The 24,017-nt window shown below is 44.0% G+C and overlaps 2 protein-coding genes and 1 long non-coding RNA gene across 3 annotated transcripts in view; 1 reads left to right on the plus strand and 2 right to left on the minus strand.

Moving 5' to 3' along the window:
* The first annotated feature begins 1,638 nt into the window (after positions 1-1,638).
* LOC135241058 (ATP synthase subunit O, mitochondrial-like) lies at positions 1,639-5,661 on the plus strand. The gene is made up of 7 exons (XM_064311166.1): positions 1,639-1,779; positions 2,367-2,417; positions 3,251-3,361; positions 3,723-3,852; positions 4,114-4,226; positions 4,489-4,575; positions 5,445-5,661. Exons 1-7 carry the CDS (start codon positions 1,753-1,755, stop codon positions 5,553-5,555), a joined length of 630 nt encoding a protein of 209 aa, XP_064167236.1. The 5' UTR covers positions 1,639-1,752; the 3' UTR covers positions 5,556-5,661.
* Positions 5,662-6,623: 962 nt separating this feature from the next.
* The window catches only part of LOC135241060 (intersectin-1-like), a 44,053-nt gene continuing 26,659 nt past the window's right edge, over positions 6,624-24,017 (minus strand). Inside the window, exons 22-40 of the mRNA XM_064311167.1 lie at positions 23,657-23,816; positions 23,054-23,259; positions 22,406-22,488; positions 21,644-21,810; positions 21,192-21,237; positions 20,619-20,740; positions 19,878-20,001; positions 19,242-19,433; positions 15,055-15,176; positions 14,416-14,522; positions 13,960-14,143; positions 13,685-13,783; positions 13,383-13,550; positions 12,802-13,014; positions 11,808-11,929; positions 11,205-11,287; positions 11,015-11,098; positions 10,367-10,540; positions 6,624-10,103 (exon numbers count right to left, since the gene is read on the minus strand). Of these exons, the coding sequence (XP_064167237.1) occupies positions 9,955-10,103; positions 10,367-10,540; positions 11,015-11,098; positions 11,205-11,287; positions 11,808-11,929; positions 12,802-13,014; positions 13,383-13,550; positions 13,685-13,783; positions 13,960-14,143; positions 14,416-14,522; positions 15,055-15,176; positions 19,242-19,433; positions 19,878-20,001; positions 20,619-20,740; positions 21,192-21,237; positions 21,644-21,810; positions 22,406-22,488; positions 23,054-23,259; positions 23,657-23,816 (2,605 nt within the window). The 3' untranslated portion in view covers positions 6,624-9,954. The remainder of the gene's footprint in view (positions 10,104-10,366; positions 10,541-11,014; positions 11,099-11,204; positions 11,288-11,807; positions 11,930-12,801; positions 13,015-13,382; positions 13,551-13,684; positions 13,784-13,959; positions 14,144-14,415; positions 14,523-15,054; positions 15,177-19,241; positions 19,434-19,877; positions 20,002-20,618; positions 20,741-21,191; positions 21,238-21,643; positions 21,811-22,405; positions 22,489-23,053; positions 23,260-23,656; positions 23,817-24,017) is intronic.
* On the minus strand, positions 16,228-19,233 carry LOC135241061 (uncharacterized). The gene is made up of 2 exons (XR_010325872.1): positions 19,087-19,233; positions 16,228-18,735 (listed from the first exon to the last, which is right to left on the minus strand). It is a non-coding gene; the product is annotated as an uncharacterized LOC135241061 (long non-coding RNA).

Here is a 24,017-nt window from a genome sequence, read left to right on the forward strand (position 1 = left end):
CATATAAATGATATTTAAACTTTAGGCGTACATGGTCCCAGGATAAACTATGAAATCATGACATTTTTTCTTGTTTCATGTCGAGGGCAGGAATAATTATTAGAGACTGAGTACTCATGGGAAGAAAAGCACAAAATAAAATAGAACCCATGTCAGTCAAGAATCTGTGCCTTGCTATGGAAAAGGGGCAGTCTGAAATCTTACTATTTATGACCTTTGCTCTGAGAGCATTTAAAATCTTTTAGTAAACTAATTATTTTGCCATGGAAAATACAAATATTTTAAAATATGCACCTTTCGTGGAATGTGATTATTACTGTATATCATACAGACACAGCAAGAACCCCCACAAAAGAGTGGTGAAACAAGTATGAAAGAGCATGTGAAAATCAGCTATAGAAATCAGTTACAGGGGCTCACTTTTTAACCCAATTTAAACTGTCCATTCAACCCATCTGGTGATGTCTTTCAGAGGATTCAGACTGGTCTATAAACCCCATTTCTCACCTCAACATGTCACACTGGAGGTAGCAAAGTTTGAATAATGGGGGCGTCCAATTTTTAATGGTTTAGTTTTGAATCCAGATAATGCCTCGTGTGTTCCAGAATGTGTTGCAGTGCAGTTGTTGTAATTGTTCACATGACTCATCCTCCATTCTGTAAATGAACAGAATTGTCACTGTACCACCTACATTCTCAATACACAGTCCTCAATTCTGAGATTATTTTTCTGATGCCATTGGGTCTGTGCCCATTAAGTTATATGAAAATGTGAAACATATTCCAAGGCATTCAAAACCAGTCTTCATTTCTCCATCAAAAGTGATTCTACCCAAAAATTTAAATTGGAATTCTAAATCAGAACAGCCATCTGTTTCTCAACAACTGGCTTGCATACATTTGGTTTCATGCTCGCTAGAAATTATATTGGATGTAAAACAGCCGTACACTAACACCACAGCTGGTGTGGTTTCCACTGTTCAGTCTTCCCTGCAAACTCCATACTCAAACATATCAGTGTTGAACTCTTTACATATACAAGCTGAAAACCTTAACAAGGGTTATTGTAGTTGTCTAGTGCTACAGCTGTGGACCGCGGATAGGCCACTCGTAAAACAAATATAAATAGTTATGCGTTCTCCTTTTTGAGAGGAGAGCAGCCAGGGAGATGACACAAAAATAAAAAATAGCTGCACTGATGACCCTGAAAAGCATAAGCACTGTATTTATTTGGTAGTGTGATAGAAATAATGTGGGAGAAATGTTAAGCTTAGTTACCCTTTAAATAACCTATAAGCTTAAGAACAAAGGAATGTTTGATGATGAGAACAGGCTCCAAACTGCTGAGAGCCAAATCATTTGTGGTATTCCATTATAGCTTCAGAATCAGAATAGTCATATGCTATACTATGGTATTTGAAGGTCTTGTCAAACATATGGGTTACCTCCAGGCATCCACTTGTATTTCTCTAAGTAGATATAAGCAAGATTCCATTCAATAACCTCAAGTTAGAAGATGGAATTTAGTGGTGCCTTTACAATCTGCTCATATATAGATTGTATTGTTTTGTCATATGATATTTATCATTATAATCTTTTCCTTCTATGCAGACTTATTCTGAAAACATGGAAATATCCACATAGGGCTATTTTTAAATAAATTGTGAAACTACAATACCCAGTGTTCCGGAAGTTCTGATTCGTTACATCCGTTCTTGCAGCGCAGTGTGATTGACCTACACTTAGGAGAAAATGGCAGCGGCTAGACTGGGGCTGCAGGTATGTAATTCTGAAAAATCTTTGTAAGTCTATCATTCCTTCTTATGCAAAATCCATAAAATTACACATTTACTCGAACGGTAGTGGCTTTTTTTCTTGATGAACTGCTGTACTCAATTCATAACACAAGCTAACGTTAGCAACATTGCTAGCTAGGCGTTGCGTTTCACATTAACGTGGGTTGAACTTCTCTTCCAACGACATCTAGCTCATAGCTAATTTTATTTAGTTAATCGATTTCTGACGAAAGTAATATAGCTCACATAGTGCCTTAATATCTTGCATCTGCATGATGGCTGACAAGTTTTCTCAAGCATATGAATGAAAAACGGCGTCACAAATGTATCACCAGTCTTAACGAGCGAACGATTTAAATCGTAGCCTGAGGTTTCGATTCCAACTTCATAGGGCAGCCATGTAACCGTTCTCGTCGATGTTGTCATGAGATCATTTTGGACGTGTTGTTTAATCTTTATAATTATTTTTATATATAATAGCTGTTACCCCTTACTAACGGTGCATTCAGAGCGACATGACTTTTACCAAAGTTAAGCCACCTTGGTAGCATGAGTTATTTCTCTCTGTAGGTGCGTCAATTCAGCTCCACCGCAAGCAGACCAGTGGCGAAACTTGTCAAGGTAAGAAAAATAGCATTGCAGTCAGGGTTTGTGCGGTTATTCGGACAGCCTAGAAATCATTCTCTTTTTAATGTATTTAGCTTACAGATGAGGTAAGCTACTCAAAGTTTAGCTTGTCATTCACCTTGACTTTTTCCTGAATCATAGGGCGATTGAAGGATTCTGTACTTGAGTTAGGGATTTCACACAAATAAGCTAGCCCACTTTGGCTACTATCAGTTTAGAAACGGGTAAAATAAAATAATTACGGTCATAATTAGCCCCCCCCCTTCCGTATTTGCACATGAGGCCATCTTACCTTCAAGTTAAAGCAGTTGTTTCCCTTACTTTTTTAAGATACATGAAGGATTCTGTACTGATTAATACAATACAGAGCTAGCACTGGCTCGTATAGATTGAAGGTTTTGTGGTCTAAAGCAAATAAATAAACCTTTAAGCATCTTGCACAGATGTTGTACATATAAAATGATTCATTTCTTAGTGTTTCTTCGCAGCGGGCTGAAATATCTTTAATTGGACACACAAACTGTCTGAACTACTCCAATATTGTATTTTCTTTTTAAATCCAGAAAGTGAACTATCAAAGGAAAATCAGGCTTTTCAGGTTGGAGCTTCCAGGCTTTGGATTGGCTTACCTGAGTATATTAGGGCTGCTCAGTTTCTTCTTTTTAAATGCATTGTATCTAATTTGCTTTTAAATGTATGTGACCTGCTGTAGTTTGATTAATTTATTACTTTATTCCCTTTGTGTTTATGTGAATGAAATATTGAGTTTGTGAAGATGTGCTGAAATCCATGGAAATTAGAAGCGTAACGGCCACCTCTCTTTCCAGCCTCCTATTCAGGTGTATGGAGTGGAGGGCCGCTATGCCACGGCACTGTTCTCTGCGGCCAGCAAGCAGAAGAACCTGGAGCTGGTGGAGAAAGAGCTAGCCCATGTGTCTGTGAGTCTCAGCGCACATTGGAGCTCTCAACTCACTCTGCCGTTCAAGAACTAAAACTGACCCCAGACTGCAGTGTCTCGCATTGAAACCGCCCTTCCACACATTAGTTTGGGATCTGCTGATCCATGTCTGCAGCTGATACATGGTTGTACAGGTATCTGCTTGATATTAAAGGGGCACACTGGTCAAAATCTGGTATTTAACATAAGTGAAACATTACCTCAGTGCCTGAGAGTGATGCTGACTAAACTGTGGTTGAAATGCATTTAAGTTCATAAGTTAACTGTACTTGCTGATAGGAGCTGGGTATGTGCTAATTAACTGATGGGTGCTCACTTTGTGGCCCCCCCCTCCCCCCAAGACCTTGATTGCAGACCCTAAGCTCTCCAGTATCGCGATGAACCCTCATGTGAAGCGCAGCGTGAAGCAGAAGACCTTCAGCGATGCCCTGACCAGGGAGAAGATGTCCCCCATTACCATCAACCTCATCAGTGAGCTACTCGCCCTGCTGAGCCTTTACTGCGGCCCTTTTTGTACTAGGCACTGAGCATTTGTGTTTTAAGGCAGGGTGAGTGTTTGTGTTGAGGCTGGGTAAGCGTTTGTGTTGAGGCTGGGTTAGGTTTTGTGTGTTGAGGCAGGGTGATTGTGTGTTGAGGCAGGAGAAGTGGGATGGTGTTCAGAGCTGTACAGTAGGCTTGTGCTGGGCTCCAGCTGAGCCGCACTGTGCTCAGTGTAACCTGCGTGTTCCTCAGATGTCCTGGCTGAGAATGGGCGCCTGAAGCTGACCTCTGATGTCATCTCCGCCTTCAGCAAGATGATGAGTGCCCACCGGGGAGAGGTCACCTGTACCGTTACCACTGCACAGGTAGCACACAGCCACACCTAAACAGAAGCACATCATGAACACACACATGCATACACCAAAACAACAGGCACAAACACACACGTGTGCATCTGAGCTCATTCACCACATCCCAGACTCCATATGTGCAGGTGTATGACTCCCTCTGCAGTGTTAGAGCCTGTGGACGGAGTGTGTATGCATGCCATTCGGTACTGTAACCTGATCAGATTATGCTGTGTGTGTGTGTGCGTGCGTGTGCGTGTACGTGCTCACCCACCCACAGCCCCTGGATGCGGCCAACCTGGCGGAGCTGAAGACTGCTCTGAATGGCTTCCTGCAGAAGGGAGAGACGCTGAAACTGGAGACTAAGGTGGGAAAGTAGAGACAGACCCAGAAGTGTGCAAACCGGGTTCACTCCAATCAGGGCAGGGCGTTATGAAAAGTGGTATCGGACATCAACAATGATCGGCAGCTGTCATAATGGGAACTGGATATTGTGATTTACAGGCAATATTTACATTACTAAGTTCGCTTCCAAGGAAATTGCTGTAGGGCTGTGTACAATTGAAATTACAGTAGAACCTCTACTATCTGACATTCTACTTTTTGGAGTGTTCTACTTACCCGAATTCTAGCTGAGTATTATTTTTTATTCTTTGATGTTTACATTTATTACAATGTAATTTTTTCTATCCTAAATGACCCATGTAATCAGCCCACTGCAAAACTCCCACAGACCTGCAGGTGTGGTGAGGGAATAATTAAAATGCAATATTTAAAAATAAGCATAGCATCATATGATGATTATTCACATGACAGTGTCATAATATTTTTATAGCCAGCTCTAATCCACAACCACCTAAAGTCAGGTTTCATTTCGGTTGGACAATTTTACATATAAAAATGAGGGTACATCTACATCCCAACAGCATAGCATCTCAGGAAATAGTTTTTCTGTTCAGTTAAAGAATGGAACTGTTTTTCAAAGCATAGTAAAAGTAGAAACCCTTGTGGTGTCCAAGTCCTGGCTTGACACAGAGCTGTATACTCTGTAGGTAAATGAGCCTAGATGGGCTGAATAGCTTGTTCTCATCAAACACTTAAGTTCTTATAGTTATGTAAGAATATTGGGGTATGGGGAGGATTAACTACATTTTACAGTGATAGCAGGCAGTCAGCAGACCTCAGTTTTGTCCTATACACTGTGTGATCCCTATATGCCTTGTTCTCTTCTTTCAGTCTGATCCGTCTATCCTTGGCGGGATGATTGTCAGCATTGGGGATAAGTATGTGGACATGTCCACCAAGACCAAGATCCAGAAGCTCACCAAGATTATCAGAGATACATAAGTCCTGTGGACTCAGAAGTGTGGAGTATTCCTGTGTATAGCAGCCTAGTTTCCTGTAATGTGACACTGCCTTCTTGCTGTGTTCATAATAAATATTCTATAAAGTACTATCCGTGTTTGTGGCCTACACATACAATCTGTGGTTGCATTTGTTTTATGAATGTTATCACAAACTGTGGTTATAGGTAAGCATGCACGTTTCAGATTTTCACTGCCCTTCCTTCTCAGAGGTGATGTTTTTAACTAAACATGATACCAATTCTTCTTTTTGCCAAGATTACACCGATTTACAGTATTAGTCAAATCTGAGACTTTGTCACAAACCAACATTAAAGCTGGAATTCAAATATTTAGTTTACCACTGTTCTCTACGGCCTTTTTCAGAATGTTTGCTTAAATAACTTGACATCAATTTTTCCTATTTTTTTTGCAAAGAAGTACAAAATTGTGTTCAACTATACCAAATCCTTACTTCAGTTGGTCTAGACAGGAGTACGTAGAGTACCACAAACTGGCACAATGATAGTCAGGCATCAGCTAATGCAGGCCTACACAACTTCAGGGGCCCCATTACACAAGGGCTGATAAGTCCATTTCTCCATCCTTACCTCTGTCCTTATAAAAAAAAGTCGATTGGATGCATAACAACGCTGTGAAATGCACTACTTATTATTCATGACCTCGCTAAGCCAATGAGCAGAGTGCTAGCATATTTGATCTCAAATATCCTGTCATGTAAGGAAAACGAAGACCAGTCAGTGTTACATCATCATTTCTCTACATCAGTAGGCAATGAAATGAGTTGCATCACAAAGCATTTACTGGACAATGGCTTTTCAGATATATGATATAGTGATTTCAGACTCCTAGCCCCACAACATCCCATTCATTTTTGGGTCCCACAAAGTTTTTGTGCTTAAAAGATAATATATTATATGCTCAAATATAAACTAAAATGAAATGATTATATGACTCCAACAGAAGGTGTTTCTGTTGTACACAATGCAGAAACTGCTAACAGGCAAAGCATTTGCTCTCATTTGCACAGTCAGTGTCAACAGGAATCGCATTAAAGAAAAGGCGGTTTTAATGAGGCTGTCACATCTCACCATACTGCACATCCAGGCTGACATGGTCTTCAGTACTAGGGACCCAACACATGGATTTACAACTTCATAAAAAATAACTGCATGCTCTGGTGGGCATTGAGGGAGGGGCAGAAAATAAAATCCAGGGGAATTACTGTAAGAGCTACTGTACAAATTACAAATAATACAAATTAACTGGCATACCCCCTAGTGTGTGTTTAGGAAAATAAGACCCGCCCCGCCCACCCCGTCTACCAGCCAAAGCACATCTAGCTCTTCCTCGGCTGATTTGAGTATTTATCTTCAACATTTAAGACAATATACTGTCGCACAATTATCATGGTCATAATGAATTATTCTTCATTTTGCTTTAATAAATTATCTGAACAATTACAATTGATACGCTAGAACTTCCTAGACTGAAAAATAAAGGATTGCTTATTTAGTTGGAATAGAGAAAGTGCACTAGGGAGGGAGGGAGGGAGGGAGGGAGAAGTGCACACATCTACTCCACCACGTCCTCTTGCGCAATGCAAGTGCACCCAATATGCACACGCACACACATACCCACACACACACTCATACACACTACTAACACACAAACATACTGACAGTGTTACTTCCAGGCTCTGCAAAAGCTGTCTGTAGTCTGTCTGTAGCAATACGCCCTCCTATATATCCTGCCCTGCCAGGAAACAGAGCAAAGTTACCTCCCTGCACCCCCCCCCACTACACCCTGAACCCCGAAACTATAAAACACATGCAGCTGGTTGGTTCATCACCTAGTCCAGGCAGGAGAGCTCTGGCTGTAGAGCTGTGCTCAAAACCTGGATTTGCATCATTTGATACAGGGCAGACACTGACACACAGTCTGTTTCAGCTCAACTCCAGCAGACAGCCAATGGAGCTCAAACACCTGCATTACAGCCCCCAGTGTAATAAACAGCCACCGGTGCTTTCCCCACCTTTACTGGCCTGACGCTTCTATACAGCAGAGACATTCACTCTTTCCCTGTTACCTAGCGATCCTAATGAATGGGTGATTATACTGCTTTACCAGCAGGGGGCACCCACACCCCCACACTGTTCTACAGTAGGACCTGCACTATTCCCTGTAACTTTGTCACACCTGAAGTGTGATGCTCACTTTCATCTCCTTCCTAGAAATACCATTAAAACAGTCCTGACCCACAATTCAGGAACCAAAAGGCCTCAAGACCAGAAGACTCATGGGACGTGGGTGGGCCTGAAAAAGCATGGTAATATTGTCTTATGTGGTGACTGTAATAGCAATATTATCCTGTGTTTGTGGTGACTGATACACATGGCCCTCACGCCTTCCATTTTAAGTGCAAAACATGATTTTAACAGCTATTTTACACAAGGAAAATATGCATGAAAGTATAGGAATTCAGTTCTCCTGGCTCATACAAGTAATGTTCCCTTGAAGAGGTACAAAATCAACAAAGTACAAAAACACCAAAAACAACCTTTTTTGCAAACATTTACAACTACAGTACCATCCACTGCTTATCACCATTCACAGGTAAGCATGACCTATAATCACTTGATTTGAAGATAACCTCAAATCAACAACAACCAGTTCTACCAGTCACTGCACTAGCCAGTTTTCAAAACAAATAAAAAGAGTGCAATTATTCTAAACAACACAACATAACTAATTCAGATAATGTGCCCAATTCAAAATTTGCCACAAAATCCTATAAAACAGTATGGTGTAAACCTTCCTGTAAAAATCAGTAATGGTTACTTTCATAATAAATATTACTGTTTATTAAATACCTTTCATGATATGAAACCTTTACTCCAACCAATTAAAATCTACAAAATATAAATAACCTGTGAGTAACTCGTATGAAAGTGATATGTCCAATGCAAACACATTTTTAAAAAAAATTACAGATCTACCTTTTCTGTCTGAAAATATTTGCAGATCAAATGCCATCTTAAACACTGGCAAGTCTTGAAAAGGGAAAATGTCCCTTTTTTCCAGGGAGCTGGAGTGTGGAATGTTACCAGGATGAAGAGCAGGAAGTGGCAGGTTTATGAGCTGGAACTGTGGGCTCAGAGACAGCACCCGCTGGAGAGACACGACAGCACGCAGCCTCAATGACACGTCTCTGAGATTCTGACACTCTGCTCCACTGTCAGAACCCTGCACAGAAAAGCTCGCAACACAACGCCACTCTCCTGGTTTGAGACGAACACCTTCTATAAATCGAAAAGATCGAGGAGCTACAACGAGCTACAAAACATACTGTACAGGTTTAAATTTAAGCATTTGAGAAAACGGCCAGTCGTATGGCTGAGAAAGGAATGCTTTCTCTTTGCTCTCCAAAACCCACCCCAAGTCTAGGACTTCTTTGCTGCTTCGTGTTTGTAAGAAACATTTCAGTCTGCAGGCTGGCCCTGTTTCTCTCTGTAGGCCTTAAGCCTTCACTTCATAGTCTGTTCCAGTGATATATGTACACATTTGTCTCCATCCTTTTAAAAATAGTCCTTTAGTCCTTTTAAAAACTCAGTCAGATACTCAGAAACCCCTTGATTACACCTGATTAACTTTGTGCAGGTGCCCCTACCTGTCTGAATCTGCAGAACACACCTGACAGCGTACCTCAGTCACACCTGCGCTGAATTACACTCCTCCACTCCTTCACTGAGTCAGCACCCAGAGGAGTGCTTGTGTTTGATTGCTTCACACGTTCAACACCTACGTTCCCTAGAGGTCTGCTTTGCTATCCAACTTCACTGATTGATTGTAAATAGTCCAGCCATGTGACACTGTGTTGGGGCGGTGAAATAATGCTACAAAATTGTACTATGCTGGTGTGTGTGTGTGTGTGTGTCTTATGACTGCTTCTGTTTAAATATTCATAGTTAATAAATAAATTAAAACCAAGATGGCAGTAAAGATAGAATCTCACTAATGTCAGATCCACGAATCATGGCAATGTAAAAAAACACAATATTACATCACTCTCAATAATAATAATAATAATAATAACATCAGTAAAATAAACAAGTGAATTAATCACTCAAAATGATCTAAACAGCTTTTGCAGACACAAACACTCATAAGCACACACATGTGCATCACCACAACTGTGAGTACGTGTGTGCGTGCACACCCACAACGACACACACAAAGACACACACACACATACACACACACACACACACCCAAGCACACACCCACCACGCACACACACAGGCGACAGCAGTGGGGTGGAAACACTGGGTGGGGTTGCAGGGTTGCAGGGCTGCAGGGCTGCAGGGATCAGGGGAACAGGGTCAGGGCTCGTCAAAGAGCTGCAGGTCCAGCCGCACCACTATCTCCCCCGTTGGGACCTCATGGAGGAGCAGACGCTTTGTGATTGGTCCCTTGGAGCCCTGGTCCTTCTTGATGTCCGCCAGCCGAATCTCTGTTCTGCCCAGGAAGTCTGCAGAGAGAGGAAAAAATCCTCCATTACAAACAGATCACAACCCTTACAGATCAGAGCTCTTACTACAGCCACAAACCCTCCTGCTTGAATCCACAGCCCTACAAATGTGATGATGATGAATACATAAATGACTGTGTGTCTGTGTATGTGTGTGTGTAAGCCGATGAGCAAGCCTGTGCACGTTGTGTGTGCCACTGTGACTGTGTGTGTGCAGGTACGTCTGTGTGTATAACCAAGCGAGGGTGTATCTTTGCACTGACCGTCAGGGGAGAACTGGTCCCTCTCGAACACAGTCACACACAGGACGTCCTGCTCCAGGTCCTTGATGAAGAACTGGCAGTTGGAGTTCCATTTGGGGTTCAGCGTGTCCTGCAGGGTCTTGGTGATGTGGCACTGGGACCCCATTGTAACCTCGCAGTACGGGTTACTCTTACCTAAAACAAACACACATTCATACTGTACATCATACACACTGTCTACATCAGACACACACACCAAGTACAGTACAATATACATCACACACATGCACACACTTCCATACTGTACGTCACACCATGAACACTGAACATCGCATACTGTACGTCACACTACACACTGCATTACACACTGCTTATCACACATACACAAACTGAGTACACCACACCAGCTGTTGTCCGAAGAGAAAGCCTATTCTAATTGAAGCATAAAGCCTAATCTAAGAATAAGTCCTCCTTTGAGGATATGTTGCCTCTATTGTATTGCCTGTTCATCTGCTCATAGACAGCATTGACACTGTAAATCAGGGTACCTCCATAATCAAAACAACAGATACACACTGCCTGTGAATGCTTGCAGACTGCACAAAGCATGATGCACAGCTAAGACTTTACACATGTGTTTTCCCCAGTGAAGGAGCAGGGGTCACATACCATGAGATCGGCAGGGTTTCAGCTCAATTCCCTCCACGATGTTCACCATCAATCTCCCAATGCCAGTGGCCCTCTGAGAGCGAACTGCCAACAGCAACAGCATAGGCACCAGTCACAATATTGCCCCTCACTGTGGGGCGCTGGGGGAGGGGGTGGGTGTGGGGGCAACGGTACAGGCTGAGGCTCCTACCCAGGTAAGCCTTCTCCCGCTTCCTCTTCTCCGTCTCAATGTAGAGCTCTGACGCCGCTTTGATCTTCTGCACCCAGGCAGTCCTACAGCACAGCCACCAACACAGTTACACACTGCAACACAGTTATACACTGCAACAGCCACACACAGCCACACACTGCCAAAAACTGTAAAACAACCACACTCAATCACACACCACAACAGGGACAAACACAGTCATAGCCCGCCTGTAATACGGACTGTGTGTAGTGTTGATTTGGGGTGTAGACTATGTGTAGTGTTTATTTAGGGTGTAGACTGTGTAGCGTTGATTTCGGGTGTAGACTGTGTAGCGTTGATTTAGTGTGTAGACTGTATAGTGATGCTTTAGGGTGTAGACTATATGTAGTGTTTATTAAGGGTGTAGACTGTGTAGTGATGATTTCGGGTGTAGACTGTGTAGTGTTTATTAAGGCTGTAGACTGTGTAGTGATGATTTAGGGTGTAGACTGTGTAGTGATGCTTTAGGGTGTAGACTGTGTAGTGATGATTTAGGGTGTAGACTGTGTAGTGATGATTTAGGGTGTAGACTGCGTGTAGTGTTGATCTGGGGTTGTACAGCACCTCTCATTGATGCTCTCGGCCCGTAGGGTGTAGACACGGTCGATGTGGGAGATGTGGAAAATGGGTTCATCTCCTGATGGGTCCGTGGGCAGCTTTACCAGAACCTCATTGAGGAAAATGGGCTGTGGGGAAGGGGCAGAGAGTCATTAACCCAGAGGAGAAGCTGCATTCACACCTATCAGCTCATCTGCTGGACATTAGTGGAGCACAGCCTGGTGCTTTAGCACTTCAGCACTACACAGCCTGTGCCATAATACTTTAGTCCTGCATAGCCTGGTGATTTAGCACTTTAGCCCTGCATACACAGCCTGATTTAGCGCTTTAGTGCTATACAGCCTGGTGCTGTCGCACTTTAGCGCTATACAGCCTGGTGCTGTCGCACTTTAGTGCTATACAGCCTGGTGCTTTGGCACTATAGCGCTGCACAGCCTGGTGCTTTAGCACTGTAAATGCAATACTGCAGGTGTGTTACTCACAGTCTTGTACATGCGGTACTGCAAGTGTGTTACTCACAGTCTTGTACATGCGGTACTGCAGGTGTGTTACTCACAGTCTTGTACATGCGGTACTGCAGGTGTGTTACTCACAGTCTTGTACATGCGGTACTGCAGGTGTGTTACTCACAGTCTTGTAAATGCGGTACTGCAGGTGTGTTACTCACAGTCTTGTACATGCAGTACTGCAGGTGTGTTACTCACAGTCTTGTAAATGCGGTACTGCAGGTGTGTTACTCACAGTCTTGTACATGCGGTACTGCAGGTGTGTTACTCACAGTCTTGTACATGCGGTACTGCAGGTGTGTTACTCACAGTCTTGTACATGCGGTACTGCAGGTGTGTTACTCACAGTCTTGTACATGCGGTACTGCAGGTGTGTTACTCACAGTCTTGTAAATGCGGTACTGCAGGTATGTTACTCACAGTCTTGTACATGCGGTACTGCAGGTGTGTTACTCACAGTCTTGTACATGCGGTACTGCAGGTGTGTTACTCACAGTCTTGTACATGCGGTACTGCAGGTGGGACTTGGGGCTGAAGACCTTCTCGGAGCCAGAGGACCCCAGGGGTTTTATGATCTGTGTCAGCAGCAGGAAGTCGTTGAACAGGAAGCCGTACAGCTCCTTGTTGCTCTTGGCCTTGTACAGCTTGCCACTGTGCAGAAACTTACGCGGTCCCAAGCAGTTGGTCACAGAATTGAATACCAATTGCTATAGGAGAGAGAGAGAGAGAGAGACAGAGAGAGAGAGAGAGAGAGAGATGTGATATACATTTATTTCTCCTTCACATGTTTAATATATCCTCTGATACGATATACACAATTTTCATAATGCAGGCATACCAATACAGGGTGTCCTTGAGCAGCTTGAGGTTGCACATGAGAGAAAGGGGCTGCTGTTATTTACTTTATCAATGAGCTGGGCTGATCCACACGCCAACCCTGAGACACTCCACCTACTGGCTCTGGTCAGTAACATCTGATTACACATGCAAGTGTGTCTGTATGTGAGTACAATGAGTGTATATGCGTGCATATAGTGTGTGGTGCGTGTAGAGAGTGGAAGTAAATTTGCCTTACCTCAGACAGCCCCTCACACTGCACGTGGGCCTGGATCCACTCCAGCCGGTCCGAGTTCTCCTTCTCCCTCACACCCTCGTTCACCTGAGAGCACAGCTCCTCCGCCTTCTCCAGGGCCTGCTTCAGGTGGCTGTGGTCCGGGTGGCTTTCCGGAGTGTTCTCCAGGATCTGGAGAGACCGGAGCGTCACACTCAGCCAAGCTTACACACACACTGTGTATGTGTAGGCATGTTCTTTCTGATGAGAAGGTGTCAGGTGCATGTATGTGTGTTTGCATGTATGTGTATAGTAAGGGTACATACATTTTTAATAATGAGGGGGTAGCGGGTGACTCTCTGCATGGGTTTGAGCAGGAAGCTGGACAGAGGCATGCCTTTGCAGCGCGGGTCCATGGCCAGCCTCTGGAACATACAGGAGATGAAGGGTTCAGCACAGAACTAGAGCCATAAAGCTCCGCCCGACAACGCAAGCCCCGCCCATCTTTAGCTCCACCCCTCGGCTCAAGCCCCACCCCTGCTCAACATTCGCTTCATCTCCAGAGTGAGCCCCACCCTCAGGACCAGCTCCGTCCCGTTACCTTGACGAAGTCTTTGAAGTCAGGCAGCTCATCGGTCTTGTGCTGGATGAGGGTGGCGCCGTTGAGCTGGCAGCTGCAGAAGCGGATATACGGCTGCATGTGTGGCAGCTGCGCAGTCAGGATGTCACCAATCATCTTCACCGGCATCCGCTCACCTGACATCTTCTTCCTGACCCGCAGTGCCCTGAGAGAGAGAGAGAGAGGGAGGGAGAGGGAACGAGGAAGAGTAAGAGAGAGAGTGGGAGGGAGGGAAGGATGGAAGGAGGGGAGAGAGAGAGAGAGAGAGAGAGGAGGGACAGAGAGAGGGAGAGTGAGAGAGAGGGAAGGAGGGAGAGAAAGAGAAACAGAGAGTGGGAGGTAGGTAGAGAGAAGTGATGTATATCTTTTTCCTGTGTCACATAAATGTATTCTCAGAAGCAACATACACAATTTCCATAATGCCAGTAGGGGGCCTACTTGAGCAGCTTGATGTTGCACATGATGAGCTCCTTCCAGTTGACAAAGATCATGGCCACCTCCTTCTCTGTCAGCACCTCTGACTCCAACAGCGGCTTCTGAAAGACCTACACAAACGGCAGCAAAACGATTAATCAATGTTTACCAAAATTGAATCAGCAGTAACATTACATACAGATACAGAAACACATACATAGCCATACTTTCTGTTTGTATATAATCACATAGCCATATTGTCAGTGTGTATATAAACACACAGCTATACTTCCTGCTTGTACATAAATACACAGCGATACTTTCTGCTTGTATATAAACACACAGCGATACTTTCTGCTTGTATGTAAACACAGCCATGCAGTCTGTTTGCATATAAACGCACATCCATGCTTTCTGCTTGTACTGTATATAAACACACAGCCACATTGTCTGCTTGTATATAAACACACTGCCATATTGTCTGCTTGTATATAAACACACAGCCATACTGTATATACTGTGTATGTCTCAGTGGCTAGCTGCAGCATGTGTGCATTTATGTAACTGAGCAGCTGTAGTGTGTGTGTGTCTGTACCTCACTGATTCATTGAGCCTCGGCTGAATGTGTGCCGTATGTGTGTGTGTGTGAGGCTGTGTATGTACCTCGGTGACCAGTTGCAGGTCGTTGACGTAGTTCTCCTCAGTGACGATGAGCTCGTGGATGTAGCCTTGCCTCTTCCTCTCCGTGGGGGTCAGCATGTCCAGCAGGTGCAAGTCAGCACACCCTGAGAATGAGATGGCAGCAAATGTGAGCTCTCCTCTCCTGTCCACACACATCTCACACACGCACGCACACACACACACAAAAGCAACGATGTACCTTGTGACAGATGTGCACCCGCTGACAGGACAGACACTGAGACACTGCCATGGCTGTTTCTCTGGTTGTCCAAAACTGGATGCTAAAATGACCATGCTAGTAAATCCAAACAAACCATGACCAAACATGGTTGTTTGTGGAGTAGAAACAATTTGGTTTTTCTTTCTCAATTTTGTTATTCTTCCAGGTTCTAACCGGCAGGATACTGTCTACATACATTTCCACTGTTCCACTGACATTAACTACAACAGCACCACAGATGTGTCTTCACCTTTCCAAATGCACCACACTGCAGTTGGACCTGTTCCAGCCATGGCACAAGAGCTCAAATCCAGCATCAGTTTCTGCCCGTTTCTCAAAAAGTGCTGAAGTTCAGCTGTATTAAAACGCCATTGCCAAATGCCCCTGTGGTCACCTATGTCTGCATCCGCTGTTCCCTGTAAGTGTACTCATCTTTGTGAAAGTGCTGTTGTGTCTGAGAGCTGTTGTTTTTCTGTGTGCAAGCCCTCTTGAACTTGCATGTCAACACTGTTGTGATTTCTGTGCGTTTTCTGATTTTCGTGGTTGTGTGCAGATGCTGTGTTTGTTTCAACACAAACAGTGTTTAAAACTTGTGGGTGCACACTCTGAATCAATTGAAGTTCATAACGTCGGTGGGTTTTTCAATAAAGTACACGTATGAACGCAAATAAATTCTGCAGCATTTCTCACAAAGAAAATGGCACAGGAGAAACACCTGAATCATCCTGGCAGCACTGCAGGAGAAAAATATCAGAAGCATCTCTCTTTCTCCGGAAGGCATTAAACGCTACCAATGAAGAAAAGCTAAATCTTTACTGTGCCCTTGGCAGCCTTCCTATAAGGGTTCTTTTGGTAAAGTTCTGAATAGTGTGTGCAGATGTATGTTGGTACACACATTTTCTTTCTTCATGATGAAATACTCCAGTAGCCAGAACACAGCGACAGGGTTTTGCTTTTATTTCTCTTCTTTTCGTGAGATTTCTTGTGTGCAGAGTAACATTGGAGAGCTCACTGCATTCAGACACAGCTCACACACTTCTTCACACTTCGGTGCTGTTCACACTTAGGCTGCTCATAATTACAAATGATCCCAGATACCTGACAGTCCAACCAGCCAATCATAAAGAAGCAAAATCCAGTACTCTCGCGCAACAACAGAAGCATAAGCTGTTCATTTCATTATGGAATTATATTAAAATGGCAAAACTGTTATGCAAAAATTACTAAAACTAAAACAGGAAATGACAGCTGTGTTTGTGCTGCAAAGGCCCCATCTTGACTTGAGATAGTGCTTTCTCTGTATAAAATCAGCTACATAGGACTTCCTGCATAGATAAAACTAGATAAAAAGTTTAAAAAAGTGCTGTTGTCTGTGAGAGCTGTGGATTTGTAGAACTGAAAATTACATGGAACACGCCTTCTTTTCAGTGAGACTCCGCCCACAAGCATCTATCATATCCCCACTTGGTGACTTATGCCATATGTCACCCGAGACAGGACACGTGTAGGGAGCAAACTGCTCAATGTTTAATTAAGAAATTTGAGTTAAGTCTCGGTATCTCAAGCCAAGGATGAGGCCCTGTGCTTTACTGCATGAGAAAAATAAACAAAACAGGCCTTCTGTGCTGTGATACAGGAGGAAAGCTCCGTCGCTTTAATTAAAAAATCATTCTCAAAGTGTTTTTTTCTTCACTTGCAAACACTTGGATTACACAGAGGGTAGAACTATTTCCATTGAGCTGCATTTTTTTCCCAAAAAGATTGCTGTTCTTTTAAAAAGTTACCCCAAAACAAAAAGTGCATCAATAAAATGAATGCGGTTTCAAAAAAGATTTCACAGTAGGTGATTCCAAGCTACACTTGTCTGAGGTTTTATTGCAATCCATTGTCAGTGGGGAAAATGTAAAATAATACATACCGTAGATATTTTTAAAAAACACTATTACAATTTCATTCAGATATAAAAATAGACTAGGCCACTACAGAATGACTTAGGCAACAAGCGTTCTCTGACTCACACAACAATTCAAACATTTTCCAAGTTAAACAGCTGAAAGAAAAACTGATGTGAAAACATCATGTAAACTAGCTGAATTGCCCTCAACTTGCTTTGAACAATTAATGACACATTACAATGAGCAAATAAAGGTGAAGGTTTTAAACGGTGAATAAATTAGCCTACATAGACACTTAAAAACACAACGTGTGCGTGCTCACCCAAATGAAGTGTGCATGCAAGCAAGTGTGTGCATATGTGAGAGTGTGTGCGCACGAGTGCGTGTGAATACGTGTAAAAACGCATGTGAGAATGGGTGCTGTATGTGCATGCATGTGTGTGTGCGCAAATGTGCATGCATGTGTGTGTATGTGTGTGTGTGTATGTGTAAGTGTGTGCGTGTGTGCGTGCACATGTATGCATGTCTGTGCATGTGTGTGTTTGTGTGCACAGGTGTGTTTTTCCCCCTTCTGGTTGTGAAGGATCATTTGGTTTAAAACACTGCTCTCAACCCCACCACACAAATGCTATGAAACAAATGGAAAAGTGGAGTACATGAACAAAACACTGAACATAAGAACTTTTGGTATAACAGACAAAAGTGGCTGAAAAGCAATTGGACAAATTAAAGAGTTCAGTCACACCCACAGAGTTTTGACTGACAGCACCAGTGGCGGATCCTGTATGTAACACAAATATAAGCCCCCGCTCCCAAATGCCATCTCCTCTGTGGGTCTGTGACCTCTGAACTCCTCCAGTTGCCCATGTGACAGGTCAGCAGAGATAAAAACACAGCGTTTCAGATGCAGGCTCTGATGATACAGTGTAAGCACACACAGCGCTGGGAGATAGTGGGTCTTTCTGTAGAGCTGTGGGAGGTAGTGTGGGGTGAGGGGGTGGGGTAGAGGATTAGTAAGGTAGGGGACAGGGCATAAGTGAGGAGGGAAGCAAGTCAACATCCAATGGAATGGGACAAGGTGGTCATTTCTTTAGCAGTTGCTCCAGGATGTAAATCAGGGAGGTGCTTGAATGAACAATAATGACAAAGCAGAAAAGAAAGATTAAAGATATTAGTCTTAAAAGAAAGCCACAAAAAGACCCACTATCCATTAAATCATTATCGTTAATGATTATTCTTTTGTTATTATTGTTTATTTTTAAAAATTAGTGTTCAGTTTCATAAAATCAAATTTAATTCACGTAATTATCAAATTACTGTTTGAAATAATTAGAGGTAGAAGAGATCCGTTTGTTGATTTTGCCTCAAATGAGGGAACTTTATAACTACTCTGCAGTGTTCTTCTAGCCAGAGGGCCAGGTGATGATCATGCAGGAGTCACATGATCAGGGTGTGCATCTCCCATCATCCCTCGGGGCAGAGTATAAGGGATAGTGGGTCTCTTTGAGGACTTTCAGGGCTCAGTGGAAAATTGGCAACATATGATTCCTAGAAAGAGGAGGAAACACAGCACATAAGCAAAAAAAAAAATGAAGAAAAAACTAAAAAAGGAAACACACGAAAAATGTGCAAATACAGGAGAAACTAAACGAACCAGACACACGTTCACAGCACAAGTACACAAATGACAGACACGCTACACCGAGGGAGGGGGGTCTAAGAGCAGAGAGAGCAGCAGACTGGAGGAGCAGCCCTGGACAGTGTTCAAAGCAGCCAGGCTGAAGGATGCTGAACCTGGCAGTCATAGAAAAACCTCTATTTTACCCCATTATTAACCCCCTTTACTTAGAAGGGCTACCCACTGCTGGCTGGGGTCAGTGTGGAGAATAAGGTCCTCACACTGCTGGCTGGGGTCAGTGTGTAGAATAAGGTACTCACACTGCTGGCTGGGGTCAGTGTGTAAAATAAGGTGCTCACAATGCTGGCTGGGGTCAGTGTGTAGAAAAGGTGCTCAAACTACTGACTGGGGTCAGTGTGTAGAATAAGGTACTCACACTGCTGGCTGGGGTCAGTATCAGTGGTCAATTTGACGTAGTTGGAGGGGAAGAGACCCACGGACCCGTTCAGCTCCCCTTTCCACCAATCAGGATCCTCCTTGCTGAGCACATTGATGATCTGGCCCTTCCCAAAGGCCAGCTCGTCATCGTTCTGGGCGATGTAGTCGTACATGCCAATCACTTGGCACACTACATGACAAACACGTCACAGGGGTGGGGCAGAGTAGGTCACATAGTCATCTTAATCTGAAAACCTGAAGAAGCAGTCTTCATCTACTCCTTCGGTCAATGTAAATATAACTGCATGCTTTCACCTGTGAAATATGTGTAAAACATAAACAGCCAGTCACCTGCACAACACATCAAACTTGTACTTTGCCTGCATATTTCTGTGTAATTACACATTATTGTCATTATAAAAACAATAAGGGCTGAAGTATCACTACTGCACTGAGAATATATACCTGTAAGATACATTTCCTCTAAAGGGCAGATACTATAGTAACAAGCCCAGTCCATACAGTCTTTCTGTCCTAATAACCTCCTCGCTCCAGGAGAGTTCCAGCTGGTAACAGGAGTCTCTGGGCCCTTTACAGGGGCCCTGTGATTTGGCCATACTGGGCGTGACCATACCTGCGCTGGGAACTGGTGGTTTTGGGGGTGTGGGCTCTGTGGGTGTGGTCTTATTGGTGCTGGGACTTAGCAGCTTCACGTAATTGGCTGGGAACCACCCAATCTGGCGCTTCTTCCCCCGAGCCTGAGTGATAGAGGGGGTAAATTCACTGAGTCACTGTAACATGTGCATGGGAAACATTAATAGCAGCCACAGCATAGCATTAGATAAAGTAATTAAAGTATTAATAATGAATTAATACTGATTTGTGATTAATCATTAGGCTATCAAAATCACAAGAGCTTGAAAAGTCTTGCCCGACTTAAACATAACTGCTCCTATTGAACAATATAGCTCTTGGTGAAAGGTACTGTGTGTACTGTGGGTGTTCTGAATGTCGACCCTAGTGAAAGGTATTCTATATGCTGTGGTACATAGTGAATGGTATTGAGTATTCTGGTTCCTGGTGAAAGGTAACATGGGTACTGTAGTTCTTTGGTGAACAGTATTATGAGTGTGTCTGTAAAAAACAGATTATGATAAGGCATCTTTTCAAGCATGACATACTCACTTCATTTACAGCATCAGCAACTCATCAAATGTGTTGCCTCTAGCGCATATTATTAGCATCAGGCCAATACCAATACGTTTCTTTCAAGCTACTATCAGCTGATGCTGATACAACGCCAATATTATCATGAGTTCATAATTGTCAGTATCTTCATTCTTGGTGAAAGGTATTGTGGGTACTGCAGTTGTACCTGCAGCTCTCCCTCCCACCAGCCTCCTGGGTTCTTCTTCCTGATGAGGATGAGTTGGCCGGGAGCCAGTGTGAGCTGCTCCGCCCCTGTCGCGCTGTAGGGGGCGATCACCTGCGCAATCTCTGAGAGAGGAAAAGGAAAGAGGAAGGAAAGGAGGGAGGAGCAGGGCAGTGAAGAGGGAGGAGGGGATAACATTTACATTAGTCTACACACCACTATCTCAGCAGCATAACCGCTAAAACAACTAAGCCCCATGTTCGAGGAGCTACAGTTTTTCATATTTAATATTTAGTTAGTTTTCCTGGGAGCTCTTACTGAGGTCCTGTGTGGTCATTCCTATGGTTGCGGTCAGGAAAGAGAACAGACTGCTCTACCTCTTTTCCCTCTGTTCTAACTGACCCAGGATGCCGCACAAAATGCAGTTCCGGTTGCACACGTTTCTGATCATGTTTAAACCCCTGCTACCCTGACCAAAACACTAAAGGGGATAAAAACGAACAATAAAAGCAATAAACAGAATAAACCATATACTCTCAATACCAAAAACCCATGGTCCTCATCCCCATCACTCACCTGGCTTCTTACCCAGACTGCCAGTCTTTCCAGCAGGCCCCAGACCCTGGAGAAACAAAGTATTAAGCACACCCATACACAGACAGACAGACACACAGATTCACAAAAATACTGTCTAGTTCTGGCTTATATTGAAATACATCTTGTTTTAGATTCTGGTACTATGATAGGGTACAGGATAGGTGGCACTCTGTTTTCATTGATACCTGTTGTAAGTTATTCCATTAGATTGGGATTTTTTATATTTTGAGTTACCTGTATGGAACCACTAATACTGCCATAGTTGCTTTGCTAATTGGCAGCGCTACAGCTCTAACATCGTTCACTCTAACTAAAACAGGCAGTCTATGTTAAACAAATGTAAACACAAATCCCATCAAAGTCCTTAGCAGGTTTTTAAATCTCTCTGAAACAAGTGAGGATGTGCTGGGACTGGGCGTGGGTGGATTCACCTCAGAGTCCCGAGGTTTGACGTAGTTCGAGGGGAACACGCCGGTCCTGTCCCCCACTGCCCCGGTCCACCAGTCGCCTTCCTTCTTCAGCACCACAATCACATCGCCCTGCTGGAAGGTCAGGTCCCCCTGCTCGTTGCTCTCATACGTGTACATCGCTATGAACTCTGGGAAAAGACAATGCAAGGGCTTCAATTACATACACACACCCAAACTTGGCTCTGGGCATCGCTGTGGAGCGAGAAGGCATACATGTGGGTGGGCGGAGGAGTGTACGTGTAGGTGGAAGAATGGGTATGTGGGTTGAGGTGTGTTTTTGCATAGACAGGTGGAGGTCTGTGTAGGGGTGGAGGTGTCTGTGTGAATGTCGGTGGAGGTGTGTGTATTTGTGTACGTGGGTGGAGGTGTGCATGTTTGAGTGGACAGTTGGAGGTGTGTGTATGTCAGTGGAGGGGTATGTGTTTGTGTGGATGGGTGGAGTTGTGTGTGTGTTTGTGTGGGTGGGTGGAGGTGTGTGTGTTTGTTTGGATAGGTGGAGAAGTGTGCATGTGGGCGGAGGTGTGCATGTTTGTGTGGGTGGGTGGAGGTGTGCATGTTTGTGTGGGTGGGTGGAGGTGTGTGTATATGGGTTGAGGTGTGAGTGTTTGTGTGGAGGGATGGACGTGTGTGTGGGTGGAGGTGTGTGTCTGGGTGGGCTGAAATGTGTGGAGCTGAGCAGGTGGAGGTGTGCAGAGGGCTGTAAGGTTGGAGAGGGATCCTCACCTTCCCCAGGCTCCAAGGGTTTGCTGGAGGACGGGCTGGGTCTCTTCACAATGGGGGGGCTCTCAGTTGAACCTGACTCAACACTGAGGGAGAAAATACACACATCAAACACACAGGAATACACTCAGCATGGCGGGAGAAAACACACACATCAAACACACAGAAATACTCTGAACTCTCAAAAAAAAGAAAATAAATCAATCTATTTGTAACACAGAGTCAGAATCAACAGAGCAGTGAAAAAAGCATTTCCCCCTTCCTGATTTCCTGTATTATTGCACATTTGTCACACTGACTGGTTTCAAATCTTCAGAGAAAATGTAATATTAGACAAAAGGAAACCGAGTAAACTTTGCCTAATATTACATTTTCTTCTAAAGATGAATCCATTCAGTGTGACAAATATGCAATATTAGAGGAAATCAGGAAGGTGTCAAATACTTTCTCACAGCACTGTAACTTCTGACTGTAATAACTCAGAACACTATGATTATTTTCAGTATTATATTCACAGTCACAGCAGCCCTTTCTGAGCAGCCCAGCATACTCCTGTATCACGAGCCCAGTACCACACGCTGTGTGCAGTATGCTGTCTGCTTCCGTATGAAACATGCAGCTTCCTCAGGTGCTCACCTGATAGACTCCGACCTGATAGGCTGGCGCAGAGGGCCGGAGATGAGCTTGACGTAAGACTTGGGGAACCAGCCCCTCAGGCCCTGCACCTCCCCAAACCACCACATGTCCTGCTGCTCCAGGACCGTGATGACATCACTCTTATTGAAGTTCAGGTGGTTGTCCTTCTTAGCCCTCCAGGGGTACAGTGCCTGTGCCTGCAAACCCTCTACCTTCTCCCCCTAAGAGAGAGGGGGGGAGGGGGAGAGAGGGGGAGAGATTGAGATAGAATAGGGAAAGGAGGAGGGAGAAAGGGGAAGGCGGAAGAAGCAGAGCGAAGAAGTGAGGAAGAACTGTAGCACAACATTATTACTAATTGACTATTATAATTTGAATATAAATATTAGAATTTTCTATATTTATATTTGAGTAACAATGACTATATTATACTGAAGGCATTTACCCGGTTCTTTTATCTCAGTACAAGCGCATGAAATTGGTTTATAAGAGCAAAACGAACAACAGGACAGTTAACTCACTACCATCTCCAGTCAGAAAAATCAAATATCCAGATAAACTAAATGAGCAGTCATATCAGAGTTGGCTCGTCCACCCCTCCTACCCCCAGGCTCTGTGTACCTGTCCCAGGACGGGGGAGGGGGAGGAGCCAGTGAGAGTGGCAGGGGTGAAGGCGGAGCGTTGCCGGAGTTGGCCAGCAGTGGGGACTGAGAGAGAGGGCTGCGTGGGCCAGGAGTCCCAGCCATCAACCTCCGACTTATCCACCGTACTGGAGGGCCACCTGAGGGAGGGAGGGAGGGAGAGAGAGAGAGAGAGCGAGAGAGAGCAAGAGCGAGAGATTGCTCAATACATATAATTAGCAGGTGGTTAGCAATGATTTTGGAACAGTCTAGAGCTTGCTTGACAAAGAAGTCAAGTCTGAGCAGATGACTTGATCCTGCTGTCACCTACTGAACAAGGGTAACAGCAAAATCTGCATCTA

This window comes from Anguilla rostrata, chromosome 15, assembly GCF_018555375.3.
Source record: "Anguilla rostrata isolate EN2019 chromosome 15, ASM1855537v3, whole genome shotgun sequence".
In the NCBI taxonomy this organism is placed as follows: domain Eukaryota; kingdom Metazoa; phylum Chordata; class Actinopteri; order Anguilliformes; family Anguillidae; genus Anguilla; species Anguilla rostrata.